The sequence below is a fragment of the Nerophis lumbriciformis genome, linkage group LG18 (assembly GCF_033978685.3).
Source record: "Nerophis lumbriciformis linkage group LG18, RoL_Nlum_v2.1, whole genome shotgun sequence".
In the NCBI taxonomy this organism is placed as follows: domain Eukaryota; kingdom Metazoa; phylum Chordata; class Actinopteri; order Syngnathiformes; family Syngnathidae; genus Nerophis; species Nerophis lumbriciformis.
Window position 1 is genome coordinate 43837259 of NC_084565.2, and position 18515 is coordinate 43855773.

Consider the following 18515-nt stretch of genomic DNA (forward strand, 5'->3'; position numbering starts at 1 on the left):
TCTGCTCGTTAGTAATAAATTCTAATGTTGGATGTTCACTCCTTCACACAGATGAGTATAGAAAAATATTTTCAACGGCCGAAAAGGGCTCGACTTGGAGAGGAGGTAGGCCTACAGTCCGGACCACAGGTGCGACCTGTTCAGCAGGAGGAGGAGGAGGAGGAGGAGGTTGACTGACTGTGGCAGGACACCTCTGCCTCTGTTTCACTTCATGTTGCTGGTAAATAATATGGTTGTAGTAGTAGGCTAAAGCTAAATTATTTAGTATTCACTAATTAAAGGGGCAGAGCTTTAAGAGACATTTTAGCTTTTATATTTTATAAGATATATTTTTTGTAAGAACCACAATTAATACATATATTTCAGTGAATCACTAATTGTTCAAATCTGTATATAAATATGTACATAAAATGTTGTAATTATATTCCAACTCCGCGTTTTCTTCTTGGTCATCGCCGCTGCCGCCGCCACCCCCCCCCGACCACACCACCACAAATAGATGCCTGTCCTGTGGGAAACACTGAAGACATTAACCGCATGCATCCTAAAGTTCACATTAGGAGGAGGATACCTGACATGTACACCTTTATTTATTTACACTCCTACCTGGGATGGCTGGATTTCTGCTCGGACCGACATTCATTAAAATACTCAATGAGCATGTCGGGAAACGATGTGAATTCCAACCGAATTCTCTGCTGCACTTTTAAACTGTGCAATTAGACGGAAGAAAAAAAGTCAACACGTTTATTAGTGGGAAGAATGACTTCTGACACAAACCTTTGAAAATCTTCCTCTGAAATGTGGAGGCTGTAGAGAAAACATGGATCCAGGTCATCCGTCAACCTCACAAGAAGATCCTGATGGACGCAAAGAGCAGAGAGAAAAGTTGACCGTCAGGTAAGATACAGTACAGTTTCTTTTGGGACATACTTAAAAAGTTACATCACAGAATTACATTTACAGAATTCAACATGTCCAAAGAAGCAGATCTTATCTTATTGTAATAGCAGTGTGCCGATACATTGATCCAGGCCCGGCCCTAACCAATCTGGCGCCCTAGGCAAGATTTTAGGTGGCGCCCCCCCCACATCGGCAGTGAAGTGTATATACTCACAAGAACCCGAATAGCTTTGTCTTTGACCTTTTTTTTTTTTACTTACAACTATACCTAATATATAAAGGGGTGGAAAAGTGACGATTACCTGCAGGGCAAACATTAGCTAACCAGAAGCCAATAACAATGTAAACAAAAAACACCTGCTTAAAAGATCTAATACAAACATTTATATGCACGTACAACACTTAGAACTTTTAGCATATCAGTATGTGGAATTAAATTATGGAATGGATTAAGAAGTTAAAAATTGTACTGATATGATCCAGTTTAAGAGGTTGTTCAAAATAATAGTGCTTACAGAGTACAAAGAAGAAGAATTATGAGAAATACTTTCAACCTTATTGAAAATAAGATATTCTTCATCTCAGTATGTTAATAATGACTGAATTAATTAATTAATTACATATTACAAAGCTGTTGTATACTAATTCATAGATGTTATTTTATTATATAAAAAGGTCAGTAAATGATTCTATATATTTGTAAACGCTTTGAAGTGGGAAAGGGGTAGGATTAAATAAGCTTTGCTTCTTCCTACTCCTTTTCGGGCATGATGTAAAATGAAATGATATGAAATTGTGTGATGTATTATGATGTAAGTGTGTTCATGTTCCAAATAAACTAAAGAAAGAAAGAAATGTCCCTGAGGAATGTAAGGTGGGAGTACTGTAATTACCTAACGTTACATTATTATTTTCCATAACAATTTAGCCCCCTCCACAATATTAACCCGACGTTAAAACAGAACTAGCTATTTATTGATTAGCAATTGCCGAATCATGTAACATTAGCTTAATGCTAAAAAGCCAGGTTACTATCACATTCTGTAACAGACAAATAATTTCATGTAGGCTAACGTTACCTACCTGCTACCTCTGTCTTTTCTCGTTTCTCCTCCTCTTCTTTTCTCTTTTTTCTTCCCTGGGCACCTGACAGTTTTGGCATCTTGTGTTGATTTTTTGATGTGGTGACGTCCAAAAAGAGTCATGATACGGAAAGGGAGGGGGCGCACCGTGCGGGGGAAAGGGGGGGGCATAATGTTGTAACAAATAATATTTCTATTAAATAGGCTTTACTTTGCATTTTAATTAACGTGGGATTATTTTTTGTATTTAGAAATAATAGTACCAACTTCTTTTTTTTTTTTTTTTCTCCAACATTTGTGGCACTGGCGTGGCGTCCCCTGATGGACGGCGCCCTTAGCATTTGCCTATACGGCCTATGCCACGGGCCGGCCCTGCATTGATCCTTCGATGCGATACGTGACCATTAATATCGATTGGAGGTTTGTTTACTTTATTTCGGTTAGTTTACTGTATTAGTACCCAAAGGTAAACTTGTTTTGCAGCAAGCAAGATCAGGACATCCATTTAAACATAGAAAGAAAGTAGAGACGTCCGATAAAATCGGCCTGCCGATATTATCGGACGATAAATGCGTTAAAATGTAAAATCGGAAATTATCGGTATTGTTTTTTTTTTATTATCGGTATCGTGTTTTTTGTTTTTTATTATTTAATCAACATAAAAAACACAAGATACACTTACAATTAGTACATCAACCAAAAAAAACTCCATCTCCCATTTACACTCATTCACACAAAAGGGTTGTTTGTTTCTGTTATTAATATTGTGGTTCCTACATTATATATCAATATATATCAATACAGTCTGCAAGGGATACAGTCCGTAAGCACACATGATTGGTTCACTAATAGTACTAACCTTTAACACTTCATTTTACTCATCTTAATTCATTACTAGTTTCTATGTAACTGTTTTTATATTGTTTTACTTTCTTTTTTATTCAAGAAAATGTTTTTAATTTACATATCTTATTTTATTGTAGAAAATGGATGGATGGATTTAAAAAAAAAAGTACCTTATCTTCACCACACCTGGTTGTCCAAATTAGGCATAATAATGTGTTAATTCCCCGACTGCATATATCGGTTGATATCGGTATCGGTTGATATCGGTATCGGTAATTAAAGAGTTGGACAATATCGGGATATCGGATATCGGCAAAAAGCCATTATCGGACATCCCTAAGAGAAGGTAACATCTTAGATATGCAATACAAAGACCTACCACATAACAAGCATCATAAACATTTCCAAGATCACAAAATAGTACCATTTGTGTCCAAATGTTTGAAAAGCATAACTAAAAGATTTACAGTGGCATCCTCCAGCCCTCTGTGGGCTCAATATGCAAACTGCAGAGGATTTAATTAGGGACCAAGTCCCTTTGGGACAGAGGACCCTATTGAATTTCTAGCGTTTTATTATTATACCGACCCCCTTAACATGCTTCAAAACTCACCAAACTGGACACACACATCAGGACTGGCGAAAATTGCGATCTAATCAAAAAACCAAACCCCAAAACTCAAAATTGCGCTCTAGCGCTCCCTAGAAAGAAAACACAGACAAAACTGCCTGTAACTCCCAGTAGGAATGTCGTAGAGACATGAAACAAAAACCTCTATGTAGGTCTCACTTAGACCTAGATTTCATATTATGACAACCCCCAGCAAAAATCAACAGGAAGTTTGCAATTCCCCCTTCAAAACAAAAGTTGAGTAAAAACAGTCACCTTTTTTCAATCTCTATCTCCTCTGAGCGCGTTTGTCGTGTCGGCTTCAAATTAGCACAGGAGAGAGATTGAATTCTGATTAAAAGTTGATGAAAGAGTTTTAATTACTGCTCCGGTTTGGATTTTATGAGCCCTCAAAGTCGGTTTTGTTTGTTTTAAAATCTCAGTCCTAAACATCTTCTCTAATATCTTCATAACAATGGAGGTCAAAGCCACTGGTCTAAACTCATTCAACATTTTTGGTGTGTTGGTTTTGGGGACAGGAACTACCACAACATATCTCCAAAGCTCAGGGACATGTTGTGTCTGTAGGGACTTATTACAAAGATAACAACATACAGGACTTAGCTCGTGGTTCTCATTTGCTGCACTGCATTGCCACCATGGCAGGAAAACAGCAAGTTTAAAACGATCCACAAAGCGGTAAAATATGCAATATCCATTTTTGATTGGTTGAACTAAGAGTTTATGATAAAAAGCAAAAACACATGTCAATAAAAGAGAAAAGACACCCACTACTCTGCCTTGCAATTGCAGTTCATTTAATGGAATGCTGAAAACACAGCCAACCTTGTTCTTAGAAACCCTGAATGGGACAAAAGATGCAGTGATAATGGTGACAATCATTTAATAATTGAATGTTAGCACCCTGAATCGGACCGTGAGGTGCCGAACCGTGGATTTCAACGGAATGCATAACCGTACCGCCACTGCGGCGAACTCTTTCGATTTCCATTCAAGTCAATGATACTAATCATTTCCGTCGCAGTTATCGTCAATGACTTATTTTACCCTGACAAAAATAAGAAGATAACTAATCAAAACAAATACACAATGACTAAAGCATGACAAAATTAACTGACATTTTAATTTAGTCAACGAATAAAAAGAAGACTCAAATCTTATGCTTCACTAATAGTGTCTAGTCTTAGTATTTGATTTGTTTTAATGGCTAAGTTTTTATTAAGTGCGTAACAAAATCTGTTATTATTTATTTCTGCCGGGCGTTGTGGCGTCCTACTGTTCAGTGGTCCTCGACTCCTTCCCTCCCATTATAGAAGATCACTCTGCTTTAAGAGAGCACAGACCGTAGGTTCAATGTCCACAATGTCATTGTCTAATGGGGAAAGACATTCATGTCTCTTGTTTTCATGTTAGCACATACTTGCCAACCCTCCCGGATTTTCCGGGAGACTCCCGAAATTCAGCGCCTCTCCCGAAAACCTCCCGGGACAAATTTTCCCCTGAAAAACTCCCGAAATTCAGGCGAACCTGAGTGATGTGTTAACACACAACAACAGTGTCTACCGTAAAGCAGTTCGTCTGCCGTAAACAGCAATGTTGTGACACTTTTAAACAGGACAATACTGCCATCTACTGTACATGCATATGTGACCCACCCATAATGTGTCACATTTTTGTGTTGATTTATTTATTTTATTTTGTGGTTTGAATTCGTTTTTGGAGCTGTCATTACACATTTATCAGTATTCACATTGGTCAGTAGGGGGCAGTAGGGCGTTTCTTCCCAATTGAATGCTATCACCTGCAGACCGGAAGTGTCCTGTCATTCTGATGAGCGCGACCAGTCTGTGAACAATTGAAACGTCCTGTGTGCTTTTTCCTCCTGTATAACAGGTTAGTTTTGGTGAATCAACTCACTGAATAATATCCATGTGATCTTTATAAGTTTAAGTACACATTCTGATGGTGGAGCCTAACTCTAAAGTGTTTGTGAGTTGTAGTTTGTAAATGAACACTGAAATTCAAGTATTTATTTTATATATATATATATATATATATATATATATATATATATATATATATATATATATATATATATATATATATATATATATATAGCTAGAATTCACTGAAAGTCAAGTATTTCTTATATATATATATATATATATATATATATATATATATATATATATATATATATATATATATATATATATATATATATATATATATATATATATATATATATATATATATATATATCTTAACCACGCCCCCAACCACAAAAAAAATAAAATTAAAAAAATTCCCAGTCCACAATCATCCACAACACGTTCTCTTGGATTTCCATGTTATGATACATGTTCACATTATTTATTGACTGTATCTAAAAAAGATTTAAAAAAGATTTTTATTTAAATGAAGATATGAAATAATCCTAAATGAAATACAATGACTCGGTTTATATTATTGTATATACTAGGGCAGGGGTCACCAACGCGGTGCCCGCGGTCACCAGGTAGCCCGCTGGCCTGTTCTAAAAATAGCTCAAAGAGCAGCACTTACCAGTGAGCTGCCTCTATTTTTTTACATTTTATTTATTTACTAGCAAGCTGGTCTCGCTTTGCTCGACATTTTTAATTCTAAAAGAGACAAAACTCAAATAGAATTTGAAAATCCAAGAAAATATTTGAAAGACTTGGTCTTCACTTGGAATAAGCGGTAGAAAATGGATGGATGGATGGGTCTTCACTTGTTTAAATAAATTCATTTATTTTTTACTTTGCTTCTTATTACTTTTAGAAATACAATTTTAGAGAAAAAACACAACCTTAAAAATGATTTTAGGATTTTTAAACAAATAAACCTTTATACCTTTTAAATTTCTTCCTCTTCTTTCCTGACAATTTAAATCAATGTTCAAGTAAATTTATTTATTTTTTTATTGTAAAGAATAAATATTTCAGCTTCTGTTTTTTCGACGAAAAATATTTGTGAAATATTTCTTTAAACTTACTATGATTAAAATTCAAAAAAATTATTCTGGCAAATCTAGAAAATCTGTAGAATCAAATTTAAATCTTATTTCAAAGTATTTAGAATTTTTCAAAATTTTTGTTCTGGAAAATCTAGAAGAAATACTGATTTGTCTTTGTTAGAAATATAGCTTGGTCCAATTTGTTAAATATTCTAACAAAGTGCAGATTGGATTTTAACCAATTTAAAACATGTCATCAAAATTCTAAAATTTATCTTAATCAGGAAAAATTACTAATGATGTTCCATAAATTCTTTTTAAAAAAAATTCAAAAAGATTCAAATAAGCTAGTTTCTCTTCTTTTTGTCGGTTGAATTTTGAATTTTAAAGAGTCGAAATTGAAGATAAACTATGTTTCAAAATTTTATTTTAAATTTTTTCGCGTTTTCTCCTCTTTTAAACCGTTCAATTAAGTGTTTTTTTTCATCATTTATTCTCTACAAAAAACCTTCCGTAAAAGGAAAAAAAAATGTACGACGGAATGACAGACAGAAATACCCATTTTTTTATATCCATCCATCCATTTTCTACCGCTTATTCCCTTTGGGGTCGCGGGGGCGCTGGAGCCTATCTCAGCTACAATCGGGCGGAAGGCGGTGTACACCCTGGACAAGTCGCCACCTCATCGCATATATATATAAATTTATTTATTTAGCTATTCTTGTTTAAATCACACTTACGTGTAACTTAATTGTATTTATTTACTAGCAAGCTGGTCTCGCTTTGCTCGACATTTTTAATTCTAAAAGAGACAAAACTCAAATAGAATTTGAAAATCCAAGAAAATATTTTAAAGACTTGGTCTTCACTTGGAATAAGCGGTAGAAAATGGATGGATGGATGGGTCTTCACTTGTTTAAATAAATTCATTTATTTTTTTACTTTGCTTCTTATTACTTTTAGAAATACAATTTTAGAGAAAAAAACACAACCTTAAAAATGATTTTAGGATTTTTAAACAAATATACCTTTTTACCTTTTAAATGTCTTCCTCTTCTTTCCTGACAATTTAAATCAATGTTCAAGTAAATGTATTTATTTTTTTATTGTAAAGAATAAATATTTCAGCTTCTGTTTTTTCGACGAAGAATATTTGTGAAATATTTCTTCAAACTTACTATGATTAAAATTCAAAAAAATTATTCTGGCAAATCTAGAAAATCGGTAGAATCAAATTTAAATCTTATTTCAAAGTATTTTTTAATTTTTTTTTATTTTTGTTCTGAAAAATCTAGAAGAAATACTGATTTGTCTTTGTTAGAAATATAGCTTGGTCTAATTTGTTAAATATTCTAACAAAGTGCAGATTGGATTTTAACCAATTTAAAACATGTCATCAAAATTCTAAAATGTATCTTAATCAGGAAAAATTACTAATGATGTTCCATAAATTCTTTTTTTAATTTTTTCCAAAAAGATTCAAATAAGCTAGTTTCTCTTCTTTTTGTCGGTTGAATTTTGAATTTTAAAGAGTCGAAATTGAAGATAAACCATGTTTCAAAATTTTATTTTAAATTTTTTCGTGTTTTCTCCTCTTTTAAACCATTCAATTAAGTGTTTTTTTCATCATTTATTCTCTACAAAAAACCTTCCGTAAAAGGAAAAAAAAAATGTACGACGGAATGACAGACAGAAATACCCATTTTTTTATATATATATACATTTATTTATTTTGCTATTCTTGTTTAAATCACACTTACGTGTAACTTAATTGTATTTATTTACTAGCAAGCTGGTCTCGCTTTGCTCGACATTTTTAATTCTAAAAGAGACAAAACTCAAATAGAAATTGAAAATCCAAGAAAATATTTTAAAGACTTGGTCTTCACTTGGAATAAGCGGTAGAAAATGGATGGATGGATGGGTCTTCACTTGTTTAAATCAATTCATTTATTTTTTACTTTGCTTCTTATTACTTTTAGAAATACAATTTTAGAGAAAAAAACACAACCTTAAAAATGATTTTAGGATTTTTAAACAAATATACCTTTTTACCTTTTAAATGTCTTCCTCTTCTTTCCTGACAATTTAAATCAATGTTCAAGTAAATTTATTTATTTTTTTATTGTAAAGAATAAATATTTCAGCTTCTGTTTTTTCGACGAAGAATATTTGTGAAATATTTCTTCAAACTTACTATGATTAAAATTCAAAAAAATTATTCTGGCAAATCTAGAAAATCTGTAGAATCAAATTTAAATCTTATTTCAAAGTATTTTGAATTTTTTGAAATTTTTGTTCTGGAAAATCTAGAAGAAATACTGATTTGTCTTTGTTAGAAATATAGCTTGGTCCAATTCGTTAAATATTCTAACAAAGTGCAGATTGGATTTTAACCAATTTAAAACATGTCATCAAAATTCTAAAATGTATCTTAATCAGGAAAAATTACTAATGATGTTCCATAAATTCTTTTTTTAATTTTTTCAAAAAGATTCAAATAAGCTAGTTTTTCTCTTCTTTTTGTCGGTTGAATTTTGAATTTTAAAGAGTCGAAATTGAAGATAAACTATGTTTCAAAATTTTATTTTAAATTTTTTCGTGTTTTCTCCTCTTTTAAACCGTTCAATTAAGTGTTTTTTTCATCATTTATTCTCTACAAAAAACCTTCCGTAAAAGGAAAAAAAATGTACGACGGAATGACAGACAGAAATACCCATTTTTTTATATATATATATAAATGTATTTATTTAGCTATTCTTGTTTAAATCACACTTACGTGTAACTTACAAATGACAAAATATTTATTTATTTAATTGTGTATCAAACTGGTAGCCCTTCGCATTAATCAGTACCCAAGAAGTAGTTTTTGGTTTCAAAAAGGTTGGTGAACCCTGTCATGGTCAAATTCAACGAATACATCTTTGCGTCATCTCCCCCCTGCACACCACCGACTCCGCAAATAGATTGCAGTCCTATGAGGTTAAAACCGCTATTTGGCCTGTGGTCCATTGTTGCCGTCTTATTCCACCATGTCCTGTACTTTCTTTGTAGTAGTGATACAGTGAACATCTTGGATGGCTGTTGTTCAAGACCTTCACCACACAAACTGCTTTTTCTACAACATTCCATACTCACTCCTTTGTGAACTGGACTTTGCCGTTTCTGAAGCTCAACAGAGATGCGGAGCTGTGCTTTCCTGCAAGAAGAATACACAACATGAAGAATAAGACGGTAAAAACAGTATAATAACAAAAGTGACTCAGAGCGCTTTTACATAGTGAAAGCCAATATCTAAGTTACATTTAAAGCAGTGTGGGTGTCACTGGGAGCAGGTGGGTAAAGTGTCTTGCCCAAGGACACAACGGCAGTGATCAGGATGGCGGAAGCGGGAATCGAACCCGGAACCCTCAAGTTGCCGGTGTTGTACCGAAATCTGTTGCCCATCGGAATCTGTAACTCCAGGGGGCGATGTTCCCATGACGTTTGTTTGATGGTTAAACGGCAAGCCCAAAGAAGAGGAGAAGAAGAACGCTTGCGTAAATGGCATAAACTATCCTTAATGCTGAAACGTCAGTTGTCAGAATTTCAGCATTAATAATAACAATGGACTCATACTATAACATACTTGCCAACCTTGAGACCTCCGATTTCGGGAGGTGGGGGGTGGGGGCGTGGTCAGGGGTGGGGTGGGGCGTGGTTAAAAGGGGAGGAGTATATTGACAGCGAGAATTCACCAAGTCAAGTATTTCATACATATACCTGTATATATATATATATATATATATATATATATATTAGAGATGCGCGGATAGGCAATTATTTAATCCGCAACCGCATCAGAAAGTCGTCAACCATCCGCCATCCACCCGAGCTAACATTTGATCAGAACCGCATCCGCCCGCACCCGCCCGTTGTTATATATCTAATATAGACGATGCAAGGCATTAGTGAGGTTATAAAGCTTTTGCCTGTTAAAGAAAGGAGACTGATCCAATGCATCACAGACATTCGCGTGCCACGCTGTCACAGCCCAGACGCACACCAGTGCGCAATCATATGGGAGCCGCGCTAAGCGCACCTCCAAGCGCGTCTCGCTACCGGCGACGGCCGGGTATGGGCCCGACGCTCCAGCGCCATCCATTTTCAGGGCTAGTTGATTCGGCAGGTGGGTTGTTACACACTCCTTAGCGGGTTCCAACTTCCATGGCCACCGTCCTGCTGTCTATATCAACCAGGGTGAGCCCCACCTCTTTCATGAGCGCACTGCGCGCGCAGTGACCCCTGTTACGAGCCCCCGGCAACAGGGGTGGCGGGCAGGTAAGCTGCTTACCTGCTGCGCGAGACGCCGGCCGCGGCGAAGGCGGACGAGGCGGGGTGTCGGTGACCCTGGACGTGCGTCGGGCCCTTCTCGCGGATCGCCTCAGCTACGGCTCCCGATGGGGCCCTCTCGGGGGAAGGGGCCTCGGTCCCGGACCCCGGCGAGGCGTCCCTTCTCCGCTCCGTAAAAGTGTCCATCTCTTTTTCTTTTTTTTCTGTTGTGGCATATGCAGCAGGTGCCTGCTCGTTTTTCGTATGTGGGTAACAACATTTAACTATGTATATATATTTACCAATTGGTTTAACTGCCACCCGCCTGAATCTATTTAAAATCAAATTATTTTTTTTTTAACCGCCCGACCCGACCCGCGGATAAAATCTAATTTTTTTTAATTTCATCCGCCCGACCCGCGGATAATCCGCGGACTCCGCGGTTGTGCCCGCAAACCGCGCATCTCTAATATATATATATATATATATATATATATATATATATATATATACATATATATATATATATATATATAGACATAGATATCTACATCCTGAAAATATGCAAACAAAACTGTGTTTAGATAAATGATACTTCAAACTTGCATAAATAAATCTTAAGGAATATAACATAACTTGGCTTCTGAGAGTTTCAAAATGTAATGAATAAAATGCTAAAGTTGTTGATAAACAAGCAATTATTTTAATATTTAAATATGGTCATTTTAAATGAATTATTATGATAATTTAAAATCAATTATTTCAAATATGTTTATTTTAATGTGTAATTCTATGGCTGGATGTAATAAGGAGTCAGGAAAAAATACAAATAAAAATACAATTAATTTTGATGTTTTTAGCAAAATATAGTAAACATGTATTTATTTTTATTTTTATTTTTTATTAATAAATATATTTATTTTTAGGTAAGATAAACATAATAATACAATTTATCTCTAGTCTGGATGATTTAGTTCTTGTCACCCTGTTGTCATGAAAAAAGGCTGTCCTCACTCAGGTCCGCATGGAACTGGAGGGGGCGTGGCTTCCAGCTCCGGCTGAAAATCGGGAGATTTTCGGGAGAATATTTGCCCCGGGAGGTTTTCGCGAGAGGCGCTGAATTTCGGGAGTCTCCCGGAAAATTCGGGAGGGTTGGCAAGTATGTACTATAATGAAAGTAAGTCATTGATTTCCAGAATATGTGTAATTTATTAATGCTGAAATTCTGACAACTGACGTTTCAATCCATGATAGCTTTTAATCCGGAAAATGTATGTGTGTGAGAGAGAATCAACAGCTGATACAATGGACTCATACTATAATGAAAGTAAGTCATTGATTTCCAGAATATGTGTAATTTACAGAGGTGGGTAGAGTAGCCAGAAATTGTACTCAAGTAAGAGTACTGTTACTTTAGAGATTTATTACTCAAGTAAAAGTAAGGAGTAGTCACCCAAATATTTACTTGAGTAAAAGTAAAAAGTATGTTGTGAAAAAACTACTCAAGTACTGAGTAACTGATGAGTAACATATACACACACACACACATATATATATATATATATATATATAAATATATATATATATATATATATATATATATATATATATATATATATATATATATATATATATATACAGTATATCATGTATATTTATTTATTTTGCCGTTTTTGTTCACATGTTAAAGGTGTTTTAATGAATATACATGCATGTTTAACACATATAGATTCCTTTCTTTCATGAAGACAAGAATATAAGTTGGTGTATTACCTGATTCTGATGACTTGCATTGATTGTAATCAGACAGTAGTGATGATAACGTCCACGTTTTCAAATGGAGGAGGAAAAAAGTTACTCCTTTCCGTCTAATACCACATGAAAGTGGTGGGTTTTTGGCTTCTTATTTGTCCAGCTTCCATATTCATTTTTATACACTTTACAAGAAATACATTGGCGGCAAACTCCGTAGCTTGCTAGCTTGTTTGCGCTGGCTTTCGGAGACTCTTGTTTTGAAAGTGCAGGCGCGATGGAGCGGCACTTTTATTGTGAAGACAGGAACTGTGCGGTCAGTCTTTAGGCTTTTGACGGGATGTACGGTTGAAATAAAAAAGGGTCTTTTTTCCTTCACACTTTTGATTGATTGATTGAAACTTTTATTAGTAGATTGCACAGTACAGTACATATTCCGTACAATTGACCACTAAATGGTAACACCCCAATAAGTTTTTACACTTGTTTAAGTCAGGTCATGTGACCGCCTGGCTCTGTTTGATTGGTCCAACGTCACCAGTGACTGCATCTGATTGGTGGAACGGAGTGAAACGTCACCAGTAAGGCAGGCACTTTGAAGGTCTGTCTGACAGACCAAAACAAACAAAGCGTGCATTAACAGATCGATAAAAATTAGTAGCGAGTAGCGAGCTGAATGTAGATAAAAGTAGCGGAGTAAAAGTAGCGTTTCTTCTCTATAAATATACTCAAGTAAAAGTAAAAGTATGTTGCATTAAAACTACTCTTAGAAGTACAATTTATCCCAAAAGGTACTCAAGTAGATGTAACGGAGTAAATGTAGCGCGTTACTACCCACCTCTGCTCATTTATTAATGCTGAAATTCTGACAACTGACGTTTCAGCATTAAGGATAGTTTACGCCATTTACGCAAGCGTTCTTCTTCTCCTCCTCTTTGGGCTTGCCGTTTAACCATCAAACAAACGCCATGGGAACATATCGCCCCCTGGAGTTACAAATTCCGATGGGCAACAGATTTCGGTACAACAATGGCACGGCCACTCTACCAACCGAGCTATATCGCCCCAAAAAATAAAGTGGCGAGCAACCGGAAGCTTGGTTAACATAATGTAGATTGAAAAGCCCACAAAAATATGTTAAAAACAAAAAGGGAAACATTAAAGAACATAAAAGATCAAAGAGCCGCCAATTCAAGCTAGTGGTTGAAAGACTGTGATTTAGACATTTTACAATGATTGTAAAGTAGTACATGATTAAAAGAGTGAACTAGAAGCTAAAACATACGACAAGAAGAACAACATAGTTGTTGATGTTAAAATACAAAGTGTGGATACAACTTGTCAACACACTTCATTAAGAGCGAACATGGGACGAAACTAATAAATATGTCACTTCTGTGTTCAATGTCAGCAATCCTACCTTTCTTCGCAGTCTCTGCACCTGACACACACTTCTACTACTTCAGCCAAAAGCTTCTCCATCTTTACCGCCATTACATTCACTTTTCCTCGACTTCTTCTTCTTCTACTTCTTCTTCCTCTACTGCTTCCTGTTTAACGGCGGTTGGCATCCAGCTTAATGGCGCATTACCGCCACCTGCTGCACACTATTTCACCTTTTAAATCCCCATCGCGAAAAAACAAAAAACTAAATACAATTTAAATATCTAAAACAACTCCTGCATTTTAAAGGAACTCATATGTTGTAATTAATAATAATAATAATAATACATTTAATTTGTAAAAGCACTTTACATTGAATGTGGAGAGGAGGCTACGCCGGATAGTCGAACCTCGGATTCAGGAGGAACAGTGTGGTTTTGGTCCTGGTCGTGGAACTGTGGACCAGCTCTATACTCTGGGCAGGGTCCTTGAGGGTGCATGGGAGTTTGCCCAACCAGTCTACATGTGCTTTGTGGACTTGGAGAAGGCATTCGACCGTGTCCCTCGGGAAGTCCTGTGGGGAGTGCTCAGAGAGTATGGGGTATCGGACTGTCTGATTGTGGCGGTCCGCTCCCTGTATGATCAGTGCCAGAGCTTGGTCCGCATTGCCGGCAGTAAGTCGGACACGTTTCCAGTGAGGGTTGGACTCCGCCAAGGCTGCCCTTTGTCACCCATTCTGTTCATAACCTTTATGGACAGAATTTCTAGGCGCAGTCAGGGCGTTGAGGGGATCTGGTTTGGTGGCTGCAGGATTAGGTCTCTGCTTTTTGCAGATGATGTGGTCCTGATGGCTTCCTCCGGCCAAGATCTTCAGCTCTCGCTGGATCGGTTCGCAGCCGAGTGTGAAGCGACTGGGATGAGAATCAGCACCTCCAAGTCCGAGTCCATGGTTCTCGCCCGGAAAAGGGTGGAGTGCCATCTCCGGGTTGGGGAGGAGATCTTGCCCCAAGTGGAGGAGTTCAAGTACCTCGGAGTCTTGTTCACGAGTGGAGGAGGAGTGGATCGTGAGATGGACAGGCGGATCGGTGCGGCGTCTTCAGTAATGCGGACGCTGTATCGATCCGTTGTGGTGAAGAAGGATCTGAGCCGGAAGGCAAAGCTCTCGATTTACCGGTCGATCTACGTTCCCATCCTCACCTATGGTCATGAGCTTTGGGTTATGACCGAAAGGACAAGATCACGGGTACAAGCGGCCGAAATGAGTTTCCTCCGCCAGGTGGCGGGGCTCTCCCTTAGAGATAGGGTGAGAAGCTCTGTCATCCGGGAGGAGCTCAAAGTAAAGCCGCTGCTCCTCCACATGGAGAGGAGCCAGATGAGGTGGTTCGGGCATCTGGTCAGGATGCCACCCGAACGCCTCCCTAGGAAGGTGTTTCGGGCACGTCCGACCGGTAGGAGGCCACGGGGAAGACCCAGGACACGTTGGGAAGACTATGTCTCCCGGCTGGCCTGGGAACGCCTCGGGATCCCCCGGGAGGAGCTGGACGAAGTGGCTGGGGAGAGGGAAGTCTGGGCTTCCCTGCTTAGGCTGCTGCCCCCGCGACCCGACCTCGGATAAGCGGAAGAAGATGGATGGATGGATGGATGGACTTTACATTGAATGTGTTGCCCATACTTGCCAACCCTCCCGAATTTTCCGGGAGACTCCCGAAATTCAGCGCCTCTCCCGAAAACCTCCCGGGACAAATATTCTCCCGAAAATTTCCCGATTTTTCAGCCGGAGCTGGAAGCCACGCCCCCTCCAGCTCCATGCGGACCTGAGTGAGGACAGCCTTTTTTCCATGACGGGAGGACAACAGGGTGACAAGAACTAAATCATCCAGACTAGAGATACATTGTATTATTATGTTTATTTTACCTAAAAATAAATATATTTATTAATAAAAAAAATTAATACATTTTTACTATATTTTGCTAAAAACATCAAAATTAATTGTATTTTTATGTGTATTTTTTTGTGACTCCTGATTACATCCAGCCATAGAATTATACATTAAAATAAACATTTTTGAAATAATTGATTTTAAATTATCATAATAATTCATTTAAAATGACCATATTTAATTAAAATAATTGCTTGTTTATCAACAACTTTAGCATTTTATTCATTACATTTTGAAACTCTCAGAAGCCAATCAATGTTATATTCCTTAATATTTATTTATGCAAGTTTGAAGTATCAATTATCTAAACACAGTTTTGTTTGCATATTTTCAGGATGTAGATATATATATATATATATATATATATATATATATATATATATATATATATATATATATATATGTATGAAATACTTGACTTGATGAATTCTAGCTGTCAATATACTCCTCCCCTCTTAACCACGCCCCCGTCCCACCCCCGACCACGCCCCCATCCCCCACCTCCCGAAATCGGAGGTCTCAAGGTTGGCAAGTATGGTGTTGCCCTGGAGTCAATCGTTAATATTATTTACATAATTACTTGATAATACTTTTGTATTAGTGACTGCAATGCTTTCATTTGGAGCTAAAGTTGTTTTTATTTATTATATGCTATAATCGGTAAACAGCAGTTTGATGATGTCACTTCCGCTAAATTACTTCCTGTTGGTTGACTTCCGGTATTCGTTCGAAAGCAAGTCGTATTGATTGATTGATTGATTGAGACTTTTATTAGTAGGTTACACAGTGAAGTACATATTCCGTACAATTGGGTAACACCCCAATAAGTTTTTACACTTGTTTAAGTCGGGGTCCACTTAAATTGATTCATGATACAGATATATACTATCAGATATATACTATCAATCAATCAATCAATCAATGTTTATTTATATAGCCCTAAATCACAAGTGTCTCAAAGGGCTGCACAAGCCACAACGACATCCTCGGTACAAAGCCCACATAAGGGCAAGGAAAAACTCACCCCAGTGGGACGTCGATGTGAATGACTATGAGAAACCTTGGAGAGGACCGCATATGTGGGTAACCCCCCCCCTCTAGGGGAGACCGAAAGCAATGGATGTCGAGTGGGTCTGACATAATATTGTGAGAGTCCAGTCCATAGTGGATCCAACATAATAGTAAGAGTCCAGTCCATAGTGGATCCAACATAATAGTAAGAGTCCAGTCCATAGTGGATCCAACATAATAGTAAGAGTCCAGTCCATAGTGGATCCAACATAATAGTAAGAGTCCAGTCCATAGTGGATCCAACATAATAGTAAGAGTCCAGTCCATAGTGGATCCAACATAATAGTAAGAGTCCAGTCCATAGTGGATCCAACATAATAGTGTGAGAGTCCAGTCCATAGTGGATCTAACATAATAGTGAGAGTCCAGTCCATAGTGGATCTAACATAATAGTGTGAGAGTCCAGTCCATAGTGGATCTAACATAATAGTGTGAGAGTCCAGTCCATAGTGGATCTAACATAATAGTGAGAGAGTCCAGTCCATAGTGGATTTAACATAATAGTGAGAGTCCAGTCCATAGTGGATCTAACATAATAGTGAGAGTCCAGTCCATAGTGGATCTAACATAATAGTGTGAGAGTCCAGTCCATAGTGGATCTAACATAATAGTGTGAGAGTCCAGTCCATAGTGGATCTAACATAATAGTGAGAGTCCAGTCCATAGTGGATCTAACATAGTAGTGTGAGAGTCCAGTCCATAGTGGATCTAACATAATAGTGTGAGAGTCCAGTCCAAAGTGGATCTAACATAATAGTGTGAGAGTCCAGTCCATAGTGGATCTAACATAATAGTGTGAGTCCAGTCCATAGTGGATCTAACATAATATTATGAGAGTCCAGTCCATAGTGGATCTAACATTATATTATGAGAGTCCAGTCCATAGTGGATCTAACATAATATTATGAGAGTCCAGTCCATAGTGGATCTAACATAATAGTGTGAGAGTCCAGTCCATAGTGGATCTAACATAATAGTGTAAGAGTCCAGTCCATAGTGGATCTAACATAATAGTGTGAGAGTCCAGTCCATAGTGGATCTAACATAATAGTGTGAGAGTCCAGTCCATAGTGGATCTAACATAATAGTGTGAGAGTCCAGTCCATAGTGGATCTAACATAATAGTGTGAGAGTCCAGTCCATAGTGGATCTAACATAATAGTGAGAGTCCAGTCCATAGTGGATCTAACATAATAGTGACAGTCCAGTCCATAGTAGATCTAACATAATAGTGTAAGAGTCCAGTCCATAGTGGATCTAACATAATAGTGTGAGAGTCCAGTCCATAGTGGATCTAACATAATAGTGTGAGAGTCCAGTCCATAGTGGATCCAACATAATAGTAAGAGTCCAGTCCATAGTGGATCTAACATAATAGTGAGAGTCCAGTCCATAGTGGATCTAACATAATAGTGAGAGTCCAGTCCATAGTGGATCTAACATAATAGTGTGAGAGTCCAGTCCATAGTGGATCTAACATAATAGTGAGAGTCCAGTCCATAGTGGATCTAACATAATAGTGTGAGAGTCCAGTCCATAGTGGATCTAACATAATAGTGTGAGAGTCCAGTCCATAGTGGATCTAACATAATAGTGTGAGTCCAGTCCATAGTGGATCT

At 37.2% G+C, this 18515-nt stretch overlaps 1 protein-coding gene across 2 annotated transcripts in view; it reads right to left on the reverse strand.

Annotated features, from left to right (window-relative positions):
- LOC133617999 (spindle assembly abnormal protein 6 homolog) overlaps positions 1-14048 on the reverse strand; it is a 54576-nt gene extending 40528 nt beyond the window's left edge. For both annotated transcript variants that reach the window (XM_061978450.1, XM_061978449.1), the window contains exons 1-4: positions 13923-14048; positions 9578-9638; positions 781-860; positions 607-711 (exon numbers count right to left, since the gene is read on the reverse strand). In XM_061978450.1, coding sequence (XP_061834434.1) covers positions 607-711; positions 781-860; positions 9578-9638; positions 13923-13996 — 320 coding nt within the window. In that variant the 5' untranslated portion in view covers positions 13997-14048. The remainder of the gene's footprint in view (positions 1-606; positions 712-780; positions 861-9577; positions 9639-13922) is intronic.
- Between the last annotated feature and the right edge of the window lie 4467 nt (positions 14049-18515).